Source organism: Buteo buteo, chromosome 23, assembly GCF_964188355.1.
Source record: "Buteo buteo chromosome 23, bButBut1.hap1.1, whole genome shotgun sequence".
NCBI lineage: Eukaryota > Metazoa > Chordata > Aves > Accipitriformes > Accipitridae > Buteo > Buteo buteo.
The window spans coordinates 21802814-21828462 of record NC_134193.1 but is presented as its reverse complement, the minus strand read 5'-3'; the positions used below and the strand labels follow the sequence as shown (position 1 = coordinate 21828462).

Sequence of the window (25649 nt, the reverse complement as noted above, 5' to 3'; positions counted from 1 at the left end):
GTATTTTTGGTAACGCTGTATTGCTACAATAATGGGCTCTGTACTGCCTGCATGTTACTTTATGGTAAGAGACAGTCAGAGAAATCTCCTCCAGAAAAAAAAAAGACCCCTCAACAAAATTAACAGTTATTATTGCCCAGCATCAACATTAGTATGTAACCAATATAGCATAGGAGAGAGCTGACTGTTACTCATCTCTTCTCCAAGCTCTCCCTCTTAAAATCTTCTTTCCAAAACTGTAGGTGACTAAGGAACCCTCTTTCAGCCACCATTTTAGTAATGAAATAAGTATGTGCTTTCTGTTATGATTTTGCTAAGAGATTTAAACGTAGACTGTGGATCTATCTGGTCTCTTACCCGTATTTTCTCAATTTCAGCTTTATTTGCTGTTTGTTGCTTTTCCAGTCGCTCACTCAGCTGGGAACAAATCTGACAAGCAAAATTATGTTACCAGACCATTTATAAATGTAAATTTCCTTCCAAATGAATGCTAAAGCACAAATAAATGCTACAGGAATATTAACATGGATAGTCTGAGGGCTCTTAGAAAGCCAGGAAAATTGGGATGCTGCATTAAGTTGTCTCGTTGTACATATTCTCATTCTCTACAGATTATTCTATGCCCACAGGAAAAGGTGCAGTTTCAACATAAGTAATTAGCAGTTTGGCCTTGCTAAAGGAGCCAGAAAAGGTTAGGAATAGCATGGCTCTTTTTGTTGCATGATGCAGACTTAAGAATGTTTTGAAGGTTATGGGCCCACTAAAAAGATACATGAATTTGCTCCCTTGATACCTTATGATCAGGAGCTTGAATTCCAAAGCAAAATCTTTGAAAGGAAAAAGGCATCTTATTTATTTCTGAACTGCAGTTATCATTCGATTGAAGAAGGGAAGCTGGGAGAGAATGTTTTTTTTGGAATGAGGTGAACCTTTGATATACAAGAGCCCACCTGAACAACATTAGACTGTAACTGTGGCTGTGGTGACTGATGACCTACAAATACCTACATTAGGGGCAAACAGAACTGACCACCAAGCATCAGGATCTCAGCAAAAGAAAATGCAAAACCAACCACAAGCTTCCCATTTAAAATAGCTAAAATGTCTCCTCAAATGCATGACACAGATTACACTTATTTCTAATAATCTCCTAAAATACCTGAGAAAGTCTTGCAATTTGATAGCAAACCACATCATCATTAAGTTGTACTTACCTGTTTGTAGTCACCAATAATAGAGCTGTTCTTTTTGATCTCTGACTCTGCCTTATCTAGTTCCCTACGACACATTTCCTTCAGCTGCAGAAAAAAGAAAGTAAAGGGTTTTTATATTTGTACAGTCTGAAAAATAACCAGGCGGTATTTCCTCCTTCTCCTTAACCTTACTGTTATACTCTACACCAGGGAACAATGGTCTAGCTCAGCTCCATGCAGACAAGGAAAAGCCGGACTTTGGTGGCCATCATTGTTAGAAAAATTGACTAGCTAAGAGAAGAAGAAAGTATTTAAGAAACATGCTGACAGCTGAAGTCCTATACTGCCTCTCTGTGCAGCAATCTCTGGCACAGTCTGTGCCTTCGTGACTTCAACTTAAAAATTCACTACCCTGTGAAGCACCTGGCAGGAAAGCAAAGAATTCTGCTTTGCTGACGTCCTTTACACTACAGAAGAAGGACAAACATTACTTAGGACATTAAGCCCTTCCCACACTTGTCACTTTTTTTTTCTTTTTTTTTTTGTCTTCCAATTTCTGTACTGCATAGAAATGTGAAAGTGACAGAAATGCCCCTAACCTGAGCTGATTCTTCTTCTAGGCGCCTCTTTTCTTCTTCTGCATCAATCAACTTCTGTTTGGTCATTAGCAGTTCTTTATTCAGAGCATCTGCCTTTTCCTCCGCCTGAAACACAAAGAGCGGAGTACAGCACTGAAGAGAAGCTTTCTTGCTGTGCCGATGCTGCTGGGCAGCCATGGGCACCGGATCCAGTAGGACACAGCCAAGATTGCAGTCTTTTCATTCTCCTTAATAAGGGTCTGTTCATTGTTATTAACAACAACAAAACTTTATTCTGAAAATTATTTTTCTAAAAATTACCATCTGCAATGTCAAATCAGAAACAAATCACAATTTACAAAGTATACCACTACACTCCATCACTCCAAAACTCCTCCTTGAATTCAGTGATTAGTTTTAGCAAAACTGGAGTAGGGATTGCTCCAAAGAAATCCAATAACAGAAATAAGTTTTGTTTTCTCATCCAGACTGGAAGTTGACCAATACATTTGGAGGACAACAAAAGGCACAGAACAGCTCACAATGTGCAAGATCAATAAAAGACTATAACCAGCTTAGACCTAAGTTCAATTTGCAAACATTCAACCTTGCAGTGAAAAGAGAATTAATGAAAAATGCCTTTAGGCCATTTAAAAAAGCCCCAGAACTCTCTGACACCTACCAATGGATGTGACACCATCTTTATTACATGACCCAGAAAATACTGCATGAAAAAAACTTAGCTGCCAAAGCAAACATGAGTCAGACCCCTCTCTCCTTTCCTCCTTAAAGAGGAGAGATGTCCCACCAGAAACCATACAATCCTTTTTTACTGCAGTTTTTTAAGAATAAAGATGTATTGTTGAAAAATCTTGGGTGCTTTATAAACCACTAAAAACTCTCTCTGGAAAGTTAAGACACCTTTTCCTGTCTTATACACAGCAATGCAGTACTTCCCAATAGGTGGATGAATTCTACATAAAAATAGATCAATAATTCAACTGATATATAAATCTTCAGAAAGTAGCTGTACCAATTCCCTTCAAAGGAAGAAAATCAAAAAGTGAATTTTAGTCCCTTGAAGTCCTGCTGATCCTTTAAAACAGATAGCAAAGGCAAAAAGAACACCTTTTCATTATACATGGTTTTTAAGCTGTTTTAAAGTTAAAGAAAACTAGGATGTGGGAGTCCAACAACAGCAGAAAAATGAATCCTATTTTCTGGCCTAGTGCAAAGGATATTAAGGAAAGTCTTGTATTTCCAAATGCTTTGCTTTGATCTTTTAGGTTGCAAGATTTCATACATGCCATGAAGGTATTAGAAAAGGTGTGTTACACAATGTCCTTTGGTACTTTTCTTTCAGGATGTCTGGCTAGTAGAATGAAACTTATCATTTCAGGATCCAATCAGAAGAATTAATCAGGGTCCTAAAGTAGGATCAAACCTACCTATCTCCTCCTGGGGGATAACCCAAATGCTGCCAACATCATTTACCATCTTTGAAGGCATGACTATTATATATCCAAGGAGGTATCTCAAAAGATTTTGCTTAATTTTGTTCCTCTCCCAGCTCTCCATTTAAACGAATCAATGTAAAAGCATAACTGTGTCTCACACAGGCTCAAGCAGCCACAAACAACAGTTAATAGCTGATACAAAAAGCTTCTTCAGTACATTTTTTGCTGGAGTCCAACCCCTGAGTGCAACCACTGGGCAGTCTGCATAGCCTTCTATGAGCTATCTTTAATGAGGTGAAAAAGCACAGGTAACAGGAAGTGAACATACCAATGCATCGTGAAAACTCTGCTTCTAGAACATACTTCTATGATTCACAGATTTTAACACTAAAGAGCAGTAGATGTAGTAAACTTGAAAGTCATAAACCAAACCTCATTAAGAGCAACATTCACCCATTAGCATCAACATCTACTATGAATATTTTTCCAACAGCAAGGTTCCAAGAGACCGTGGGAAACCTTAAATTCTCTGAAGCAGATAAGCTGAAACATTTTAAAGCCTGTCAACTCCTGCACTGTATGATTTTCAAAAGTCATTTTCCTTTGAGATTTGAGAAATGCATTTATCTTGGTACAGAACAAGAATGGCAAAACATGAGCACTTGAACTCTTCCCCTCATCTCCCCAAGCAGATAGACTAAATGCGTTCTAGCCTACCACGTGCACTACAAATGCCATTATCTTTCTGTCTCTGCATGTCCTGTAAAAAAAAGCATTTCCTAATAATATCTTCCAAACATGAGTATGTAAAGAAGGGAATGGGACAGCAAGCTTAAAAAAAAGTAATCTTATAACACAAAGAGAACCGGAAGTTTCCTCCTGAGAACTCTACTAATATGGGAAACAACCCAGGATGATGAGTTCACATGGGCACATTTCAACAAGCCAAATGGAAACCACAATAACATTTTCATAGTTGCCTAATCTACCTGACATCTGATTCCACTGAGACCCAGACAGACTCAGACTTTCAAGTTTATTAGGCACTTTGCAGAAGCCTGTCTGCTGTGAAATCTTATGAATAAGAATACTAGTTGAAGGAAAACAAAATATGGCATCCATGTTATTATCTCTGTGACAATTCAAAGACTTGACTTAGCTCCTGGTAGACCTTCTTTTAAAATACATAGAGAAGAAAGCAACTACTCAAGTACAGGCTCAGAACCTTTCCTCTCCCTCCAATTACTCTGAATGCTTTTCAGAGTAACTAGTATTTCAGTCACCTGTCCTGTTTCCTGTGGACCTCTGACACAGGCCTATATATCATCAGCGTGCAATAAGGACATGGAGGGAAGAATCCTGTCTCACTCAAATGAAAAATACTCTATGTATCTCCTCTCCGATGAGAGGAGTAATGAGGAATTAGCCCTAGTACGTTGTCTCCACTGGACAGCATAAAGACATGTCTTACATTGTCTAAATCTTTTCGCAGAGCAATCTTGCTGGTCACCAGTTCATGTGCAAGATCATCATTTTCTTGCTCAAGCCTCATGTTTGCTTCTTGTAGGCGCCGGTTCTCACGCTGTGGGAAACAAAACAAAAGAAATAAAGAAAAAGGTCGTCCCAGGTGTTTGTCTATAAAACACAGTGCTTACTGTGCCTAAGCACAAATGCCTACCTTAAATCTTAAGTATGCAAAGACAACTCTACCTGCATGAAATTCAATGAGGACAAAACTAGCTAGCCATATTGTAAATATAAAATAAAAGTAAATAAAATATTAGCCTTAAGAAGAAACCATGTATAAATAACTCTGCTCAGCTATTACTTGTTGAGCTACAGAAATGTTTTTGAACACTGCAATAGTAGGGGTGTCATTCTGCCATCAATACATTGCCAGGAGGTTCCTACAAGTACTGATTTTCTTGGTGCAAAATAGAATTTGTATGCTGGAAACAGGTGAGAGAGGAGGATCATGGGAAAACCACTCTATTTTCTCTCTCCTGTTACAACTCCCAGCACACAGACAGAATTAAAGAAAGTTTACATAAAACTCTTCAGCTTAAAATATATAAATTTGTGTGTGTGTTATTGTGTTATGTATACACATACATAATTTTACATATAAAATTTATTTGTCTATTATACTTACATGATAAATAAAATATTTATAAAAATATATACTTACCATACCATACATCATTTGAAATTAGGGAGAGGAGTGAAGGCAGGATTATAATCAATGGAAGGCAGAGTTATAATCAGTTGGGCATTTTCTTTCTGTTCACGGCTTTTGGTGCAATCAGCATGTTACACAAGTGCTAGAAACAGGCTCTAGTGAAACAGCCGTATAAGCCCAAATATAAATTCATACTATTCCTTTTTTCATCATGAAGCTGGGCTCACAACAACCCCATCCTGATTAACATTGTCAATATATAGAGATTCACTTCATGTTCATGTAGCTGATTCCCCTGTTGTACCCAGACTGGTCACAAAGCAAAAACAGCTCAAAGAAAAACGAGTCGAAGCAGGAACTTCCTGCAGGTACTGTATGTTAAATCAGACTGGAGTAGGGAAGCATTACCTCATATCTTTCTATAGGATCCTCCTGTTGAGCTTGCTGCTCTCTCATGGTATGATATTCCTTTTCATATTTCTTCAGCTTCTTTTGGCTAATCTAAATTAAAGCAGCCCATTAGTTCCTGCCCAGAACATCAATAAAAGAACACAATTCACAAAGGGTTATGGTACAAGCTTTAGGCAACTCCTGCCTTCTACAAAACACAGCTAATATCTTCACTCAGTTTTGAGTATCAAACCCTCAGAAATGGTCAAAAATTCTATTCCACATAATGACAGAAGTGTCCCTTCCTCTTATCCTTTTGTGGAACATAGAAAAGTTTTTGAAAGGCATCCACAGGAGCATCCTACCTGAGTTTTCCTTGGTGCTGCGCAGCTATTTGATACTCCAAATACTACAGTGGCTTAGCATAACAGATTGCCTCGAAACCCACAAGATGCGTTTAATTTTTGAACTAGCATGACGCTGAAGTTTCTTCAGCTGCTTTTTCAGCTGTAACATTTATCATCATGCAGAAGTATTTGGTTTACTTTACATGAGACTGCAAATGCTGAAAGGGCAAGTGCAGGCTCAGCTGACATTTCTGCTAGTGTCACTCAAGCTCAGTAGAAAACAGCCCAGTCCCAGAGTTGCCTAGGTGTCTCGACAAGCAGCAACAACTCAGAAGCACATATGCTCTGTCCCCTGCTGCTCTGGGATTCGGAAGGCTGGAATTCTGTCCACGGCTTTGTCAGACACACAACACTAGGGAAGTGACCCTCGCAGGGTCCCAGATTCCCCGTCTGTGAGAAGGGAGAGAAAGGTGGTGCTGAATTCAATATTTTGTGCACAGTGTTCAAGTCCTACAGGGACAGAGAACACAAGAGAACCTGTAACAGATCCTGACCAGCATCTTTCCTGGCGTCACCTATCAACTGTGCCACACACTACAATGGTTTAGCAACAGAGACTATGCCAAGACCACTGCAAGTGTTTCACCTGCAAGTTAGTATGCATCTAAATTTATCTCTAGTATTAAAAAGTTGCTGCTGAACCTTTATTATTATTTCAGTAAACCAAATAAATTAAAAAGTTATGGCTATGTTTTCCTCTTTAAAAAAAAGCCTTGTCTGAGAAACATGTTAAACAAATACTACATGCCTAAATGACAAGCAAAATGGAAAACATGTTTAGTTTCTCTTATCTTTGGTTTTATCATTAACAATCTTACTTGAAATGAACTGTAGAAAACTGGTAGCTAGGCTCCCTCTAGTGAGAGCTGCACAGAAGCATTTCACCGTACTTCAGCTGACATTTTTTTGGAGATGCCAGCCCATTTATCTGGAGTCAGTCCAGCCATAAAACAACTGCAGAAGTTATTCTTAAGAAGCACTCCAGACAAATACCCAGAGTATTAACCCTTTACTGACAATGAAGCCAGTATCTTGAGTTGATTATTCCACTGCTCTGCCCCAGCTCAAACACTGCCGAAAGTATTGGGTTTCATACATCAAATCACAAGCTATGTGAAGGTTTGATCTTGAGAAGGGAGGCAACCAGCCCCATGAGACAAAAGGAAGGAAGGCACACCATTGTATTTTCATCTTCTACTTTTCCAAGTGCATTAAACCAGTTTTGCCTTTAGATACCAACAATGAGGTGATCCTGAGAAGATTTGCTGTTGTCACTGATTCTGGACATTGGAGCCCTCGAGGGAACCATGCCCTGGGGAAGTCAGCAAGGCCTTTGGGTTTGCATGGCGATAGAAAGCAGAAATGAACACTGAAGTCCCACCACAGTTTTTCAGGGGCACGGGAGGCAGCAGCAACTCTGTTAACATTTGACAGCAACATTGAGGAGTGACTTTAAGAATCTAGTGTTGTCTCAAGATGATCATTTACTGACCTCCTTTCCAGCAGAATGCTGTTGTAATCACAATGCCTTAGCCAGGCTACTTCTTCCTTCCTATAAATGATTTATTTTGACATCAGGCCCTTTTCTGCTCAAAAACACTTCCAGATACAGAGCCAGAGATTTCTACTGACAGCAAAGGACTTCTATTTTAGGTCAAAGAAAGCAATTATGTGCAGCACTCCCATCAGGGGCACCACACATGGATGTGATACAGAAGTGTTCAGCATCTGTGCAGAGCCCAGTCATGCAGTCTGTACTTTCTCCATAAACTCCCATTTAATCCCACCAAAACCACACGGCACTCAAGGAAGCAGTGGACAACCTTGCCGTGTACCGCTCAGAGAAGACTGTTTGCTTTAACTACTTCACACAGCACTGGGAACGCAGTGAATTTTGACAGAGTGGGAAGCGGAACAAGTTGTTATTCAGAAACATGAAAGGCAAATGCACTCCTTACATATGATCTTAACCAGATGCAAGTGTGACATCTAATCTGTGGCTAATGTTAAACGATTGGAGAGCTAAAATAGCTTGCTTTATTCTTTATTATTCTGTAATTTCTACACTAGTTTCATACAAGATATGCTTGAACTCTATGCGGAATACTGTTATGCGTACTGCTACTACACCAGGAGTACAAGATGCCTTGAATGTTAACATACTAGAGAAGTTGTGTGCTTATGCACTGATGCTACAAAGAATTCCTCTAGTGAATTTTAAGGAAGAAGGATACTTTGAGCCATACCAGTGTATTTGACTAAAAATTAATCTATGTGAAACTGTAGGTAATTAGGGTCTGGTGGTCGGAAGATCTCGCGTTGTACGGAAAGTTAGAGCCTCTCTACTAATGACCAATAGTGTTTAATTTACGATGTAAGCAGGCGGAAGTGGCGTTATAAACTTAGGCTATATAACGCTGTGTCGACCACCAATAAACGCCATTTGCTGTCCACCACACTGGTGTCTGCAAGCTAATGGATGGAGGCCGCCGTTCCTGAACCAGGTCGCCACGCCTGCACGTCAGGCAACAGAAACTGTAACAAAAGAATCACAGCTTCCTTAAAATACACTAAATAAATTATCAAAATTCCATTTTAGAACTCAATCCTCTATAAAGAAGAATCAATAATTTCTTATCTCTTAACTTTTTTCAGAAATTTAACTTTAAGGGCTTATTCCAAAGTGGTCATATAAAGCTTTAGTTACAGTATTTACTGATTAAAAAAGCAATTGACTTTCAGCTGTAAGGTAATGCAATATTTGCTATATATATCTAAAGTCTTAATGTCAAAGGCTAGAACTTTCATTTCATATAGTCATATTTAAGAAATAGGGCTTAGTGGGCAACTGAAATCTAAAAAAACCCACCATCAAGCAAAAAAACCCAACATTCCACTGTTTACCTCAGTAGTTCAAACATACAGGAGAGCTCACAGAGCTCTCTGAATAAATTCTATGAAGAAAACAGGAATTACTGAGATTAATTCATTTACAGAAAAACATTTCTCTAGTACACACTGAACTCTAGTTGCTATGTTTCTATTCTATTCAGAAGGCTCCTACAAGGACCAGAGATGACATTTTACTGTGATACATGGTTTCTGTTATGCAAGTCAGAAGTCTAATTATCATCAGTATTTCCTAAACATTGACTGTATGAACAGTTAATCAATGATTTGTGGGAGAAGTCAAACGGCTGTGATGACCACATTAAAAGACAGTCTAGATGAGTTTGCTAGCCTCAAAAGTAGGTCCTTACAAAAGATTCATGTTCAGAAACATCTGCACACCAAACACTGTACAGTATGTCAGAGCCCTACTTCCAACCAGAGCGTCTTAGCACTTGTTTCCAGTACCCAGATGAAAAGCCAAGGAAGCCAATGCTGCAAACCTCCCACATGGGCTGCTCACAAAAAACAATGCTTTTTTGCATTATTAAAAGACTAACTGTGGCAGATCTAGACAACATACAACCTAGCCAGCACTTTGTTGAATTTCATATAAAGTAGACTCTCTTTAGACTACAAAGATCATAACAGATTAACCTGTTATTGTCAGCTACCTAGAGTACAAGTGAAATAGTCTTGCATGGGAAATTAACTTAAAATGCTTTAAAAAAAAAAGGGGGGGGGGGCATACATCCCCCACCATAAAACAATGACAAATCAAAACCTCACACAGGGAACACATAAACCTCAAGGTCATTTCCCTAGCTTGACTTCTAAGAAATTTTAAATGCCAAATCATATTCCTTCATGTCCCTAAAAGATCTGTAAATCTATCAATGCATTTTAAATGAGCTCCCTACTGCAGTACATAAACATCACGTGCACCCACAGTTAAAAACAGCCATCTTCTGTCTGAAAATTTACATTCTGTTTCTGCATTATTTACTCTATTTTAAATGAAACCTCCGCACTACATCTCAATGAAAGATACTACCCTGTTTGCAGCTACTATCGGAGAAAGATTTCATCAAAGAACTGCAGAGATGTCTGCAATTACTTTATATTAGTACCATTAGTCATTTAAGGGTTTTTTTGAAGTAGTCTGATTTTCGTTAACACTGAATATTGCTTTCTGATAGCCACTCTGGTTTTGAGTTCTGCAGGTGGGCTCATATCACTTGAGAATCTTGGGGCTTTACTGTGTTTCACTGTGAAGTATCTGCAATGTATTTGCATTCGGACAAGCGAGTTGCACAGTTATATGTGGAGACAGAAAATGTATCCATTAAAGATATGCTTGCAGTTGCTATCACCACATCTTTACCTTCATATTACATGCTAATTCCATCAGCTTTTTTGCATTTTCTTCTGAACGGTATCTCTTGGGCAGCTGTACACGGAAGAATTTTAAAGCCCCTTCAAAGTCAGTCAGTAACAAATCATCCTTCGTCGTCTAGAGACAAGGAAAGAAAACCCAGTAACTACAAAGCAGATTTTGTACAATTACTGAATTCCCAGAGACAATAAAGCAAACAACAGTTTTGTAAAGCTCCAAGAACATAACTACTTTTTAACCTTCTGCAAATAGCGTTTGTTTCTATTTCTGCAACCTTCCATTTCCCTGCCACCCCACCCCAAAAAGCACTGTGCTGTACAGGGCATGCCAGACAACAGAACATGTAATACAGGAAGTTGTTAACTTTTCAAAAATAAGCATAATACTTTTCTAACAGGCATCTTAATTTTTTATATGGTGCATGATGATGCAAAAAACACAATGTAATATAGAAAACTCACTTTTAATAGTCCCAGTGCAACGTTAAAGATAACACTTATTCCCTAGAGAGAAAAATAATGACAAAATAAATTAATTCCGCAGTATATACAAGCCTGGATATTAATTTATTTGATGCGTTTTGTTGTTTGTCTAGTTTCTGTGAAAAGGAGAACCAGAATACAACCGTAACCAGGTGCTATATTAAATCAAAGGCCCAGAGAATGACTTTGCAAACAACTAGGAAGGTATCTTTACTGGATATCCATTACAGATAGCAAAAACAATGTTTCAACACAGGTTTTACTATCTCCTTAGTAGTTTGAAACTCTGAAATGATGAAGGCACTGTTGTGTACTTCATTTTATTTTTTAATAACTAGTTGGTCAGCTCAAGATAATTTAATTTCATACAGCAACTTCTGAAAACACTGGATTCAAATGCAGCAAAATATACATCAATATATTAAGTTCTGGTATTAAAAATTGGGATAATTCATGTAATGAAAAAGAAAGTGACTCACTTTAGGACAGAGTCCCATGGCATCTATTTTGCCACTACTGGTTAGAAGTGTTTCATTTCTTTTGTCCAATTAAATACAAGCAGTTCCTATAGTCAGTAGTAGCATACACCTTCTTAAGGGATACCTTTGATAATCAAAACACGTCGCTCATCTTATTTCAAGATTCTGTCTTTGTTTTTCACACTAAATTATTCTTTTACTTTTACTTTAAAATGACAGAAAAACCTTAAAACTTCACTATGAACACATTTACTATTTATGAATTGAAAATGTGTTTCTAAACAAATAGAACTGATTTTCTCTATGCCATCTGTTGCTTTCTATTACATTGGCACATGGACAAAGCAAGCTGCAGATAGATACAGAGAAAGGGTAAAACCCAGGAGAATTATGAATGCTGAAGCCCTTCAGTAAAGGAAATGCAGACAAACTGCCACTTCACAATAACAACTGCAGATCCAATGAAGAATGGATACGTAATGCTTATCAGCAAGTAAAAGAGTAATCATTAAATAACTCAAGGATGCTTCAGTACAAAATGTGATTTGTTCACTTATGTTAATAACCTCTGACTCAAAGTACAGTACTACCATATATATATACACCATATATACTACCAAATATAATGTTCTAAACATGATAACATACTAAATCTCAGTGTAAAGAATTTTGCTCTCTAAATACGTGCTGTGAAACATAAAGAGACTTCAAGTTTCCAGGAGAAAGAGCTCCAAGCTTGTTAGATTACCAGCATGAGAGTTAACTGGGCAATTTTATACCAAATGGCCTCTATGCAACGATATTCTAGAAAAAAAATAAGTTATCATTGCATATAATACAATTTAACAACAGAGGAATCCACATATTTGTAAATTAACTCTCATCCCATAAGCACTGTACAGAATCTCACATAGGTTCAGCAGTGTTACAAGAAATAAGAGATTATAATCTTTTATACAGATAATTGACTCCTAATTTATATCTTTAAAATGCTGAGAACTCTTTTTCATTGCAGAAACATAACACTTCTACATAAAAATAATTATCACATGCCTAGCTCTGAAAGAACAGATAGTAACAAGGACATGAATCAAGATAGTGAGAAACTGTCAAAAGTTGCTAGCAGTACAAGTCTCCAATTATAACACATACCTCACATAAGAGTAAGTCAATAATATGGAAGACCATGTAGAGAGGGAATTTTGCAGTGAACAGGGTAAGGAACCATTGGGAAGCATACATGTGAGCTTCAAGGCTAATGTCCAGAAAGTGGTTATACAGATCAGGAATGTATTCCTAGTAATAAAAAAAAAAAAAACAAAAAAACAAAAAAACAACAACAACAACAAAAAAAACCACCACACATAAATACTGAAAGTTAATTTATACTATTTTGGAACTGTAGCTGAAATCCCAAAGTAACAGCAATAAGTAGGGTAGTGTGACAATCAGTGCAGCAAGGCTTCTGTATCCACCCATGCCTGCCAAGACAGCTGTCTGACAAGCTGAAGGACCTTCTAAGGATGCCGAAGGCTTGTCCCAGTGTGGATGCTCAGAAGGACACTCTATCACAAGCACAACGAGTTCAATCTCCGAGCTCCCACCTTCGCAGGAAACCCAGGCAGTGGACGTGGTGACACTGCAAAGCCACTGTGTGGTGTGCCTGCAGTGAGCTCAGAAGTCACTGCTATGCCATGGCCATAGGAGAGCCACTCAACTGGTCAGACACGTCTGCCTTCAAACTTACTGCACACTGCCAGCAGCATCAGACTGGTCTCGAGTCAACATTCTCTATTCTTAAAAAACCCCCAATATGGATAGTCCTCACTCTTCATCCTTACTAAGAGGTCACAAACACTATTCACATATAATAAAAATAGCTAGTTTTGAATTGCGGGCTCTGCTCCATTCACTTCATGTAAGTTTGAACACCTACCTGCATGAGGCGCTCCAGCTGATAGAACTTGCAGTGCAAATCTTCAAAGTTTTGTTTGAAAAGTTCCCTGAGTCCATAATCAAACATGATTTTAACCAGAACACTGAAAGCTTGCTCCTCAGGCATCTGTGAGAGAAGAAAGTGTATTTATCACAGAGCATTTAAATCTTTCACATCGGTTCCATTTGCCCTTACTTCCCTCTTACAGAAAGGCTAAATTGTCACTCCTTTTTATTCTGGCCCTACCCAGTTTAAAAGTAAACAAAAATACTAACACACAAAATTATGTCTAGTGTGGCAAACAGCATTTCATTCTTGTTCTGTGGAATAAACCACCTCTCAATCGCTCGACTAAAAATACATCTTTCAGACATCAAGACCAAAGCAGTTTCTTGGTTCCAAATTGTGTCAGAATCAGAATCTTACAGAATTTTAACAGCCTAACCCTTTCTCACCTATGTAACTAAGACAGAAGCAGTATTACTAGAGGATGTTAAACAGAGATCTTTCCCTTATTCCCAACAATATATTTACCTTTTTAAATGACATTATTACATTTGATGTTTACTTATTAGCTGGCAGGAATAAGAAAGACCAGTAACTGCTAACAAAAATTCCACACATCACAACTCAGCATTGGTTTGGGAGAGTTCAATATCCCTTTCCTGCCAAAAACTGAAGAAACACTCATCAAAGCTCATCAGTGTTTAGACGTTTTTCCCTGACATCAAAATTCAGTTTTCATATTTCCATAGTAAAGTCTGACTTCGGGTCAATCACTTGTTCCTGTAAAGGGACAGAGCATCCATCTCAAGTATTCTACTATTAATCTGCAGATGGAGTTTGTTAAAACTGAAAACTTTGCTGAGACATTCCAAACTGGTAGCAAAGGACTAGCAGAAACTTAATTTCCTTTTCTGCAACATTTCTTTTTAATATTTATTTTCCCTAGCAGCCACACTCCAAAGGCTGACTTCAAAGAGAATCAAATAAAAAGAAACTTATTTGAAATGTAGCCTTTTTAAATGGATACATTATTCCCAGAAGCAACAGCTATTGCTAAAGAAAAAACTCTAGAATAACACATGGTTCATTCTTGACAGTGAGTCTCTCTAATGCAATGGATATTAAAAAAAAAAGGACATTATGACAATGAAAAAGCTAAAAGAAAGCATCTATGTTTCAGTAAGTGTTCAGTTCTTCTATCAGAAAGTATCACCCTTCTTGATCTGATTCAGTGTAGTAATAAAGAATTAACTGCTCACCAAGTAAATATTTCAGATTACAGTTACAGAGAACTAAAAGGTTGTTATCGTTAATAATTTGGCTTTTCTTTCAAAAGAATGGAGTTTACAATCTCTTCTATATCCTTCACTGACTTTACAACATTATGGAAAATCCTCCACTGAAGACCACACTTCCTCTTCCACTGAAAACTGCAGAGGAGTCTTCACACTTAGTTCTCTATGGTAGCAATGATCACTAAAAAGCAGCAGGGGAGAAGAAATCTCAAAACACTACTGGGCTTAGGAACTCTGTTCAGTTTCAACTACCCATGCTTGCAATAGAAACACTGATAAAAAGCAGACATTACTTTAAAAAAGAACAGTCTATAAATAATTTGTACAGATTTCCAATCCTCTCATATTTCCCAAGCGTGAGTGAATCTAAAACTTTTGCTTCTGATAGACAGTAACCATTAAACTCTCTAGCTTCTGAACATGCAAGCAATTAAAGGATATTACTCTGATGAGATCACTTCTACCAACAACAATTAAGTTGAAAAAAGCATAATGCAGTACCTTTAAAAAAAATTAAAATATTATTGTATCCTTCACTAACCTCTCAAACCAAGAAGCATAAAGGCCTACAATACAATAGCCCATATAGGCAGCATGTTGTTTAAAGCTCGAGACCTAATAAACTGCTGTCCCATCAATGACATAAATACACTGCTGTGTATACAAGACATATGGCAATTACCATCCCTATTTCTGACTGATTCCAATAGAAACGTCTTCCAAAAAGCTTAAATCTGACCTTGAAACCCTTCAACAGAAACATTTACAGTGTTGTCTTATACACAAATTCCATGCCTACTAGTGATCATGAGTACAAGCCTGCAGAGTTTCAAATGGAAGGTGTCCTGAAACAGAAACACAGTGAAATGAACGCTGACTGTATAAAAGAGTCATTACGAATACCACAGTAAGTTTTAAACAATGTACTCCTCTCTGTCTAAAATCACATTATTATTGACCAACATGTAAGTGGATATGTAGCTTGCAGCCCTACTAGTTCACCAGTTACAGACGTTTGTTCTAGGCATGTGGAGCAATATTTATTCTTAAGCTTAAAACAAACGGGGAAAGAAACCCTACCACTTACATGTAGGAGCAGCACAGCAGCAAGAAACGACTGGCCTTGACAGTAGCCAATCTCTTCATCATAGACAGAGTAGGCCTAAAAAAAAGAATCAAGACTTTACAGCATATCTAACTTGAGCTACAAACACAACGAAAACAAACCACTGCATTGAACATAGCTCCACAAAATTTTCACAGGGTACATCAGTTGCCATTCTAACAAAGGGATAACCTGTATGAAAATCAAACTGTGATATATAGCGGCAGTGGCTGGTTACGGTGATGCACCAAGACCACTGCAGCCTATTAAGCCACTTACTGGAGTGCTTTTATGTCTAAACAGGTGCTACAGGGCCATTAGGAAGAGGGAGAAACACTAGGAACACAAAAGAAAGAGTGCAGGAAGCATACAACATTCCAGCTGAGATAACTGAATACAACAACAAGCTGTCCATTTTTGCTAATTTCTTCCTTATAATAAGCCACTTCAATGCATGCCTATAGCTTTATAACATTTATGGGAGGTACATAGTTATCTCCAGTTTTAAAGACAACTATATATGGCAACAGCAGCTTATGGCATACATTACATATAAAGGACACAGCCAACGTCAGAACATTTCTTTTTCAAGAGGCAACATCAGCATGATTTCCTGCACGTGTCCCTAACTTTGCCAGCACAACTTACACAATATTGACAACTAGGGAGCAGGCTGCAGCCAAATGTGAGCTGCTCTTTATCAGTATGGAATTAGCCCTCATCTCCATCATAGCATATAATTTGTCCAGCTTGATCCAGGCTGACACGCCTGGAATCACGTGAAGTCTCTGTACCAAACTCCTCAGTGTTCAGGAATCCAGAAGGGCTTACTACTTTAGGTCTCCTATCTGAATGGCACTATAACCAGCTAAACATCTACAATGAAGAACCAGACTGAGACTAGCGCCAGAGTCTGTCTCCATGATACAGTTAATGGTAATACATACACATTCTTCTCAGGTAACAGTTACATCTGTTAATGGTGTTAAATACAAGTTACCAAAACCAGTTAAGAACAATTTAAAGAATACCTTGCATATTTTGTACAGGGAGTCCTGGCCATCTCCCCCAGTATCTTTAAAATAATCATGAGCAGGGAATGTTCGATTGATGTCTCGGGTGATAGCACTGTCTTGTGGAGACTCCTATTAGAGGAAAAAAAAAAAAGTAAATTAAAACACATATCAAAAGAATATAAATCACAATATGCTAGGACTGAGAGTTAGGAGATTGGCATTGTGTTCTGTGCACTGTTCTAAATTTAACAAAACACAGAACAGGCTGCCTGCAGGCTGGCAGGTCCAGATCACAATCTTGATAAATTTGGTTACCTAAGCACATCTGGGAACGGTCAGTGAGTGGCAGAAAAAGCACGCACACAAAATTGTTCCAGGACATTGCAATGCAGATAGCAGCCTTCCCTTGGAGACTTCTGAATGCGAATACTGCCCGGTCACACTTCTTCTATCTCACAACTGCAGAAAGTAACAGTCAATTGTAAGCAGCTGCATGCTGCTGTCCAAAATTCTGTCCCTTAGGTTCAGCTAGAGAAACTACTCTTCATCCCCTCCACAGAATCAGACAACAGAAAAGTAGAAAACTGAGTATGAGCCCAAGAAAAACAGTATCATACAGTAAAACATTATACAATGCAGGGGTGGTTGCCTGTATGAGCTGGGCATTTCAGCATGAGGAAGATGGAACTTTGTTCTCTACATTGCTCTGATGCAATCAGTTTCAGATGCCTTAGACATTTGGAAAGCTCGACAATAACAAATAGCATACAATTAAGAAAACCAGTAAATGTGAACAATGGACCAAAGAGACCAATTGGAAGAAACACCACGAAAGTCTGCATCAAGGGCGAGTCCTATACAAAAGGCAGTGAAAACTCCTGGTAGAGATGAAAGGAATTTGACAAAGCATAACAATTAAATACAGTAAACAATAAAAGCTTAGGACCTTTTCCTCCTGACTTTTGAGTGATTTAAACACCAAAGGATCTCTGTGAAATCAGTTGGCAATACTGGCCTCAAATAGCCCACCTTATTAGGAATTGTCAGTATTGCTGAGGATGGCTTAGAAGGAATCCTAGTCCTACTTCAGAGAAATATCCAGAAAAAAAGTTTCCAGAATATAGAAGGAAGAGGTTTGTGTCAGGCACATCATGAGAAATCATAAGCATTTATGAACAACGTCCAGCTTAACCTGATTTGCCCTCAACCACAGATTCACATTCCGAATGGGAAAATAAGCAGGTGCCATTCCCACACCGAGGTCTTCTCAGTTCTCTGTCAGTATTAGACATGCGACTGAGATGTTCTGATCAATCTCATTCAGTTCAGTTTGAAACTATTTCTAGTGTAGTCATTTAAGCCAGAGCTTGTCGCACTGCAAGGAAAAGTATCCTTTGGAAACAGAAAAAACTGCTCCCCCTCATTAGCAAATGAAATTTGCTTGTTTAGGAAGCCAGTGGAAACAGCTCATATACATCATACCTCCTCCTTTAATTCAGAAAACAACAGTAAGAAATATGTATTTTAAAACCACGCACCAAAAAGTGACACAAATGCAAAAATTTCTAACCAGGCACACAGAAAATAGCTGTCAAAAGATTTGATGCAGTTCCCAAAACCTTTACTTTACAAGGAACATTCATGCAAATTGGAAGATTAAGCAGCTTCTTCCATGTAGATGGAAATGGGTTGCTGAAAGAGGCTGTAAAGTCTCCATCATCACAGGTGTTCAAGACTCAACTCAACAGGGCCGTGAGCAACCTGATCTGGTAAGACCTGCTTTGAGCAGAGGGTTGGACTAGATGACCACCAGAAGTCCCTTCCAACCTAAGTTATTCTATGATTAGCATACAACAGAAATCACTCATTCAAGCTATCTTTAAATCACTTAATTTACCCAGCATGTGATAGGCAATTTTAGTGTGTCTTTTGAATCTGAAATTGTGCTCACCATATTGAATTAAAAAATCTGAATTGACCTCTACAATTTCAGAACTATTTCTACAATTTTATGCCACATTTTGTAATTTCTGATTAATCAGATCTCAGAGTTTGTACGAATGTGTTTCACCATAATGTCTTGTACCTTTTGAGGCAGTCGTGACCCAGCTGATTATTATAACCATTGCTATTACCTAAATAAAACAGAAAAAAAGCCCTCTGTTTGTCTGTAGGTATTTCTTTTTGCCTGTGATTGGTCCCTCTTTCCACTACCTAAAAGATTACTTTCCTGGGCAGGTAATGAGACCAAGAGCTCCTTGGTAGTGGGAATCATCTGAAAAGATGCCACAACGATCATTAAGCAACGATTGCTAGCAAAAGGGTCAAAGGTTCCCTTGTTAGGTGGCTTCCCTGGCAATGACTGAACACACAAAGCCAGTCTTCTTCACATGTGAGATTACCATGTAACAGTGTCCAGGTTAACATACAAGATGCTCTGCAGAAGCAAAACAGAAAAGATTTTTTTATTTTAAAAAAAGTTTTACTATATCCAAATAACCCATGTTTCTGTTTGACAAAGGGAAAAATGGTTAGAAGTAAAATAGATCATAAAAAAGTACATTATATAATCAGTGTGAAGATCATTAAATATATCTTTTTGTTGATCTTTTTCTTCACAAAACGATTTTGCAAACAAGAACAAAATTACCACAGTGTGCTTGTTTTCTCTTCTGACTTTAATCCAAGGTTAATGCTCCTCTCTGTGGCTTAATACAGACATTTCATTAGGAAAGCATTACACTGCTGTTAGAATCAAGTTACTGGATTGTTTTGGAAATTATATCAAAAGTACTGTTCAGCATTTCAATTTGATAATAATTAACATGCTAAAGTGGTCCGCCTCATTATAAGGAAATCGGAAACAAACAAAATCCAATGCTAAATAAATGTCATATAAATAAAAGCCTTTTAAGTCAACAAAGACAAGTACAATAAAGGCTGGCTGTTAGCTTCAGCTAGTTTTGCAAGTAGAGAGAGACAATGTTCAGAAACAATTCTGAAACCTTTAAAGGATGCGAATACAGTCTTGGTGATAACATTCTTAAAAGTCTGCAAGACTGAATTAAAGTACTCTACTTTGCAGGAGCACAGGTACTGTTCACTGCTAATAGCAATTTGTGGTACCAAACAAGCGAGTTTCCTGAGTGTTACCTGTGTTCTGCTGCAATGGCAAAACAATCTTAAATCCACTTGCCTTTATTCCACTTATTTAATAGCTAAGACCAAAGCATCTCGTTGGAAACTCTTAGGATAGACTTCTCAAACCAATCAGTCATTGTGGCTAAAAAGAACTAATTAGCGGTCTCTCTCTGGCTTTGCGTGACTTGTTCAGCACTTGACTCCTATGTTTCAGTACAATTCTTCCAAGTAATCTGTAACGCTAGTTCCTGCAGCTGAAACATAGCTTGGGGAGAGAAAAATTAACGGAAATGATAAGGTTTAAAAAATGTTTTTCAATCCCTGGCTTTGAAATCTCCCCATTAGTACAAACTGCTGCAATCCAAGCATTGTGTAACCTTTTCTTTACTCCTATTTTTATACCTTGCTGTGAGAATTGGCTCAATGGGCAATTTCTCATGCTTTCAGGGGACTGGGAACTGAAGGAAACCCTTCTGAACCCACACCCTTCACAAACTGGGATTGAAAAATAGAAAGCTAAGAATGACAGGAAGAAAAAGAAAGTAATAAAGAAAACAGAATGGAAAACAGCCATGAGAACTGAGGCAAGTGTAGTGAAGATTAAAATTCTCACAACAGTTCACTGCTCTGAAGGAAAGCAGGAAAATATAGATGCTCAGACTAAGAACATACCCTTCCTCCCCCTTTTTTATGCACTTTAAAATATATGGGGAGTTATACCGAAACCTTCCTCTACAGTTGACTTAAAAAGAAACTACATGAGTAATTATGGAAACCAGGACACAGTCCAGTAGATAAAAGCTCATCTATTACACCAGCCTGTATATAAAAGCATATTGGTTCCCACCTCCTAAACTGTACACACCTAAAAGACATTTTCCTTGTATTTTTGTGATCTCCCAGGGACCTTCACAGGATCTGCAAACCATATCATGCAGTTACAACCTCGATCAACATCTTCAGACTGAGACTGTGTTACTTTAGAAGCTCTTTCTGTAGCTTAAGCCACAATTAAAAGACATGGAAGAGCTGGAATTCCTAATACCTCTTCATGGGGCTGATGTACTTGCAGTTTTCAGCAGCTCAGGTTTATTCCTTGTAATCCCCTACATAAACCCAAGAGGATGAAGAAGCAGCAGCAAAGAATTGCTGAAGGGACCAAATCTGTGATAAAAAAAACCTGAAATAGTAAGTCTCCAGAGAAGCAGAGGAAGTTGCCTGCTGGAAATGGCTTGCCACAGAAAGATCAACTCCAGCCACACCAGGCTACTGGAGAAATCTGATGGGGGCATAAAACATAAAGCCTTTACCTAGACACAGGCTGACTTCAAAAACAATATAAAAATGGAAAAATTGTGAGGTCCAAACTTCAGATTCCTCCCTGCCCCCACCCCAGAATTATTCAAAATATGGAAGTTTGCTCACTGGGGTGAGTTATCCGACACACCCACCACAAAAAAAAAACCAAACAAAACAAAACTCTGCTTGATTCTCACTCCTGCCACAATGGCACCGATTTTCACATTGCGATTATTTCTTAGGAAGGTCCCACTGACTTTGCAAGGATTTTGTCACACGGTCAGAGATTACTGTGAGAAGGGTCTATAGACTCAATCAGTCAGTGGAATTTTACCTGCTTTGCCCAGGGTCAGATCAGCACAGGGCATGTTGTTGCAATGCATCTGGGCAAGGCACAGACAAGCCCTCCAGGAGAGCACCAAAAGCCAGCTGACAGCTTTCAGCAGTTGCAACAAGCAGAAAAAGCCAAAACTCTCTGTAACTTTCATGGGCACTAACAAGGGTAATATTACACAATGGGGATAAGTTATTTTCAGCAGATCGGTACATTTTAATTACATCCAAAAATATTAAAAGGTCTTTCGATAGGTATTTTCAATGTTAGTAGGATACCGTGTCAGCAGGTCTATTTTGCAGGTTGATGGCATTCCCAAGATTACTTTTAATAAGCAATATTTACACTGACTTTTACACAGAGGGCATTTCCTGCATTTGTCTTCGACCAAACCACGGTGAGAAGGTTTTGGTAAGAAGAATTACACCTGTTACTGAGACCTTAAGGAAGTATCACAAAACCCACTTTCAAAGCAATGTGCTTGTTAACTTCTCACAAGAAATGCTGCCTGCAGAATGTAAGCGTTACCTGGAGTTAGCACTTACCAAGAACATTCACAAATAAATAGTATTTGTGGAAAAAACCTGAACAATTTAGATGAATTCGGAATGGTTAGACAGCTGCAATTTGATACAATAGTGCATTGATACAGCATACTTTCAGTCCAAATATGGCAATATAGTGCAATTCTAAAAATAAAAGTGAATCCCTTGTGATATCTAGCCCTTTCGCTGTGTTCGTTTCCTTTTAGGGCTCAAGTTTCCCACAGGAAAATTATAGAGGCGAGTTTGCCTACAGTGCCCTACATCATGTATGGATAAAGCATAAACACAAAACGCGTGCTGGAAGGTTTTCCTGCTCTTGGCAATTACGTACAAGCCAGACTATTTAGAGCAATCAAGATAAGAGGAGAAAAAATCCACCCACTCCCAAAGAACACACCTTTATCAGCACAGTTACATAAAAGTCATCCGAGACAAGACGTGAAAACATGTGACGTATCATTTATTTCTTAAATGTATTTATGATCCATTCAGACCTTTCAAATAAAGTGTACAAGTGCATTTCAGAATAAAAAACTACACTCTTCACACAGCTCCGTAGAACACTACATTTCATCAAGAAACTTGAAGCAAAAACTTCCTATTAAACCACCCATGCATCCTTTGGCTACAATAATATCACTGATCAACAAGTACTGCTATTCAATTCTGAGTTTCCCTTTAAAGAGAAGGAGCATCCTAAAATATGCTACCCCTTCCAGAGACCTCTCTTTAAAGAGAGAATATTAAATAAATTAGCTAGGCATTTAGGCAAAACAGTAAGGCTACTTAGTACTGTTGATGCATGATCCATATATTTGGAGAACAGGCAATCCTAGGCTATGTGAAATGCGTCAACAGCCCTTGAAATTTTAGTAGTATCAAGATTACATCAATCCAGAACAAACGGCAGACAAAATGTAACCAGTGGAACAATCACTGAAAAATGTGCAGTTTCTCTTAGGATGGGAAGTGCTGATAACAGATTCAGAAAAGTGTTTATAAAATTCGCTAAGAACCACACTGACATTCTTAAAATTACATATTGTACAAAGCCCTAAACTGTATGACTGTACAATTACTACCGTGTTAAGTTGCTTGTTTTAAAATACATACATACACATATATATATAAAATACATATATATATTCCAAAACAATCAATTTAACACGGCAGTAATTGTACAGTCACACAGTACACACATATATATGTATGTACATCTACAGCAAAAAGGAAACAAGCCAAGAGATGTATGACACAGCTGGGGTACAGATCATCTCAAAGGGAATAATACATTTCTTTGAGATTTAATAGCTCATAGCAAAATTACCTCTTGGAAATAATTATGCAAAGATTTAGAATCAGATATTTACATGCTTCCAATTTATCTAGTTCCATTTAATATTTAAAAATACGTAAGTATTATTTTAAATCAGTAACATTTGTCATTTTTGGCTCAACTGTAGTTTTTTTATTATTAGTATTAGTTGAAAAATCAGCTACAGAAATGTCTATTAAAACGATGGGATAGAAGTACCCCTCTCCCCTGTATTTTAACAACAATTCTGAGTTGGCACAAAATAAGTCATTCTGGAGCCACAACAATAACTCTTCCTCAGCTGCCTTGCATATCGAAACACCCATCTTCACCATCTCCCCCTTCCCCCACAGAGCAGAAAACAGAACAAACCCAGGCATAGATGAGGAACATCGAGGAGCCCAGAGTGACACCCTGATACTCCCCATTGTGTCAGAATTAAACACAGCATTAGAGAGTCTTAAGGGTTGGATTGCCTCTAATTCACCTGTTTGCTTTTCTAATCTGCTTTGGTGGATTTTTTTCCATAGTTCTTCATAGCAGGGGCTTCACACTCACACCTCTTTCTCATCTTTTAATACGAAACAATTTCCAGCATTAAAAGGTGCACAAAGTCCTTACAAACACACACATACGCATTCTTACCTGTGATTTTGTCTATTCTTGGCCTTTTCACTGACACTCAGGAAAAAACTACCAGTTGCAACACTACTCCTGTAAGGAGCTGGACTGTCTCCCGAACAAAACTCCTCGTAACGACCCTCTGACAAATGTCACATCTCCACAGAACACACTGAAATAATGTCACCAGTGGCTTCTGCTGTCCCAGTTACTGTGAAGGCGCAAGGAGACAGGTGGGACACAAGGAAAAGCAAGCATCCTTTAAAGTAAGATTGCTCCGCTGTATTTCGTTCAGCAAAGCAACCTAAAAGCACATGCACGCATAGCTTCCCATGCTTGCAGTTTAATTGTAAACAGCATGTGGAAAAAAAAACAATTAAAAAAGGTAATAATACAACTTTGAAATCCCTGAAGAAAAGACATACCCACGAGTATTAAGAACAGTAAAAAAGCTCATCATTAGCAATTGCAAACTTGTTTCCATCCTGTTGCATTCATTAGAGGAATACAAAATTGAATCTAGTGTTTACATGCTAGAATTACAATAGAAACTAGATTTCAAAGGTTACACACGGAGAGAAATTTATCAGCATAGGAACTTGCAAAACACTGTGCTGTACAGCATTTCTAAAGACATAAGTCTGTGAAGACAATATACGCGATTGCAAATCCTTTCAGACAGTTCAAAAGCATGGCTGGAGGTAATGCTGCTTCCTGTTATCTGAAAGGATTAACTGCACCATTATTTTTAGTAGGTTTTAATGACAACAATTTAACCTCAAGAAATACCTGACCCCTCAAAAACCGAGGTGATCAGAAACATACAGGTACCTTACAGCCCTCAGGGTTTTATTTCTTTGTACACTAAACATCAATTCCTTTGACAGTATCTACAGAAAATGTTTTAAAAAAATGTTTTTATGAAATACTTTAATACTCAGTAATGCTAATATTTAAAAATACTTCACAGTGTGGTACTAATGTAACTTCATAAAACGAGCAACTTGAGTTAGCTAAAGCTCAAAGCCTTACATTATATTAAAATAGTCCAAAGATTTCACACACACACACACAAAATCACTAGCACTATAAATATACCTAAGCCACTTTAGTGCAAAGTCTGTTTTTGCTTCCCCTGACAAATCCCTCTACATTCCTGCCAGCATATTAAAATGTCATCTTTTACTAATCTAATTATTGATTTTCAAGGATTCATTTACAGTTGAAATCCCAGAAGAACTTTTTTCAATTTACCATAAAAGTAATGACTTGGTTTATTAAGCATTTGATTGCTTGTATCACGTGATCTTTGTAACATTTAAGAATGACTCACATATGCACAGCAGGATTTGAGTTCATCTTTACAAGGAGCTACTTGAATTTAACATTTTAATTAAAGGATCTCCAGTAATGACCATCAGAGAGAAGCCAAAGCTTTGAATTACAAAATTGCTATCCTCGTCTTAAAAATTCATAAAAAGAAAGAAGCTGGAACAGAAAGTTCAGACTCCCTTCCCTCCTCCTAACCACCCACGGGTACCCTCCTGCTGCATCTCAGGCGCTGTCTCATGCGAAGGAGCTGCCCA

The 25649-nt window shown here is 38.0% G+C and overlaps 1 protein-coding gene across 3 annotated transcripts in view; it reads right to left on the bottom strand.

Annotated features, from left to right (window-relative positions):
* RABGAP1 (RAB GTPase activating protein 1) overlaps nt 1-25649 on the bottom strand; it is a 75171-nt gene that overhangs the window by 2935 nt on the left and 46587 nt on the right. For all 3 annotated transcript variants that reach the window (XM_075055637.1, XM_075055640.1, XM_075055638.1), the window contains 11 exons: nt 16824-16937; nt 15775-15849; nt 13387-13512; nt 12603-12746; nt 10951-10992; nt 10478-10606; nt 5816-5908; nt 4700-4810; nt 1793-1897; nt 1215-1298; nt 358-429 (listed from right to left, as the gene is read on the bottom strand). In XM_075055637.1, coding sequence (XP_074911738.1) covers nt 358-429; nt 1215-1298; nt 1793-1897; nt 4700-4810; nt 5816-5908; nt 10478-10606; nt 10951-10992; nt 12603-12746; nt 13387-13512; nt 15775-15849; nt 16824-16937 — 1095 coding nt within the window. The remainder of the gene's footprint in view (nt 1-357; nt 430-1214; nt 1299-1792; nt 1898-4699; nt 4811-5815; nt 5909-10477; nt 10607-10950; nt 10993-12602; nt 12747-13386; nt 13513-15774; nt 15850-16823; nt 16938-25649) is intronic.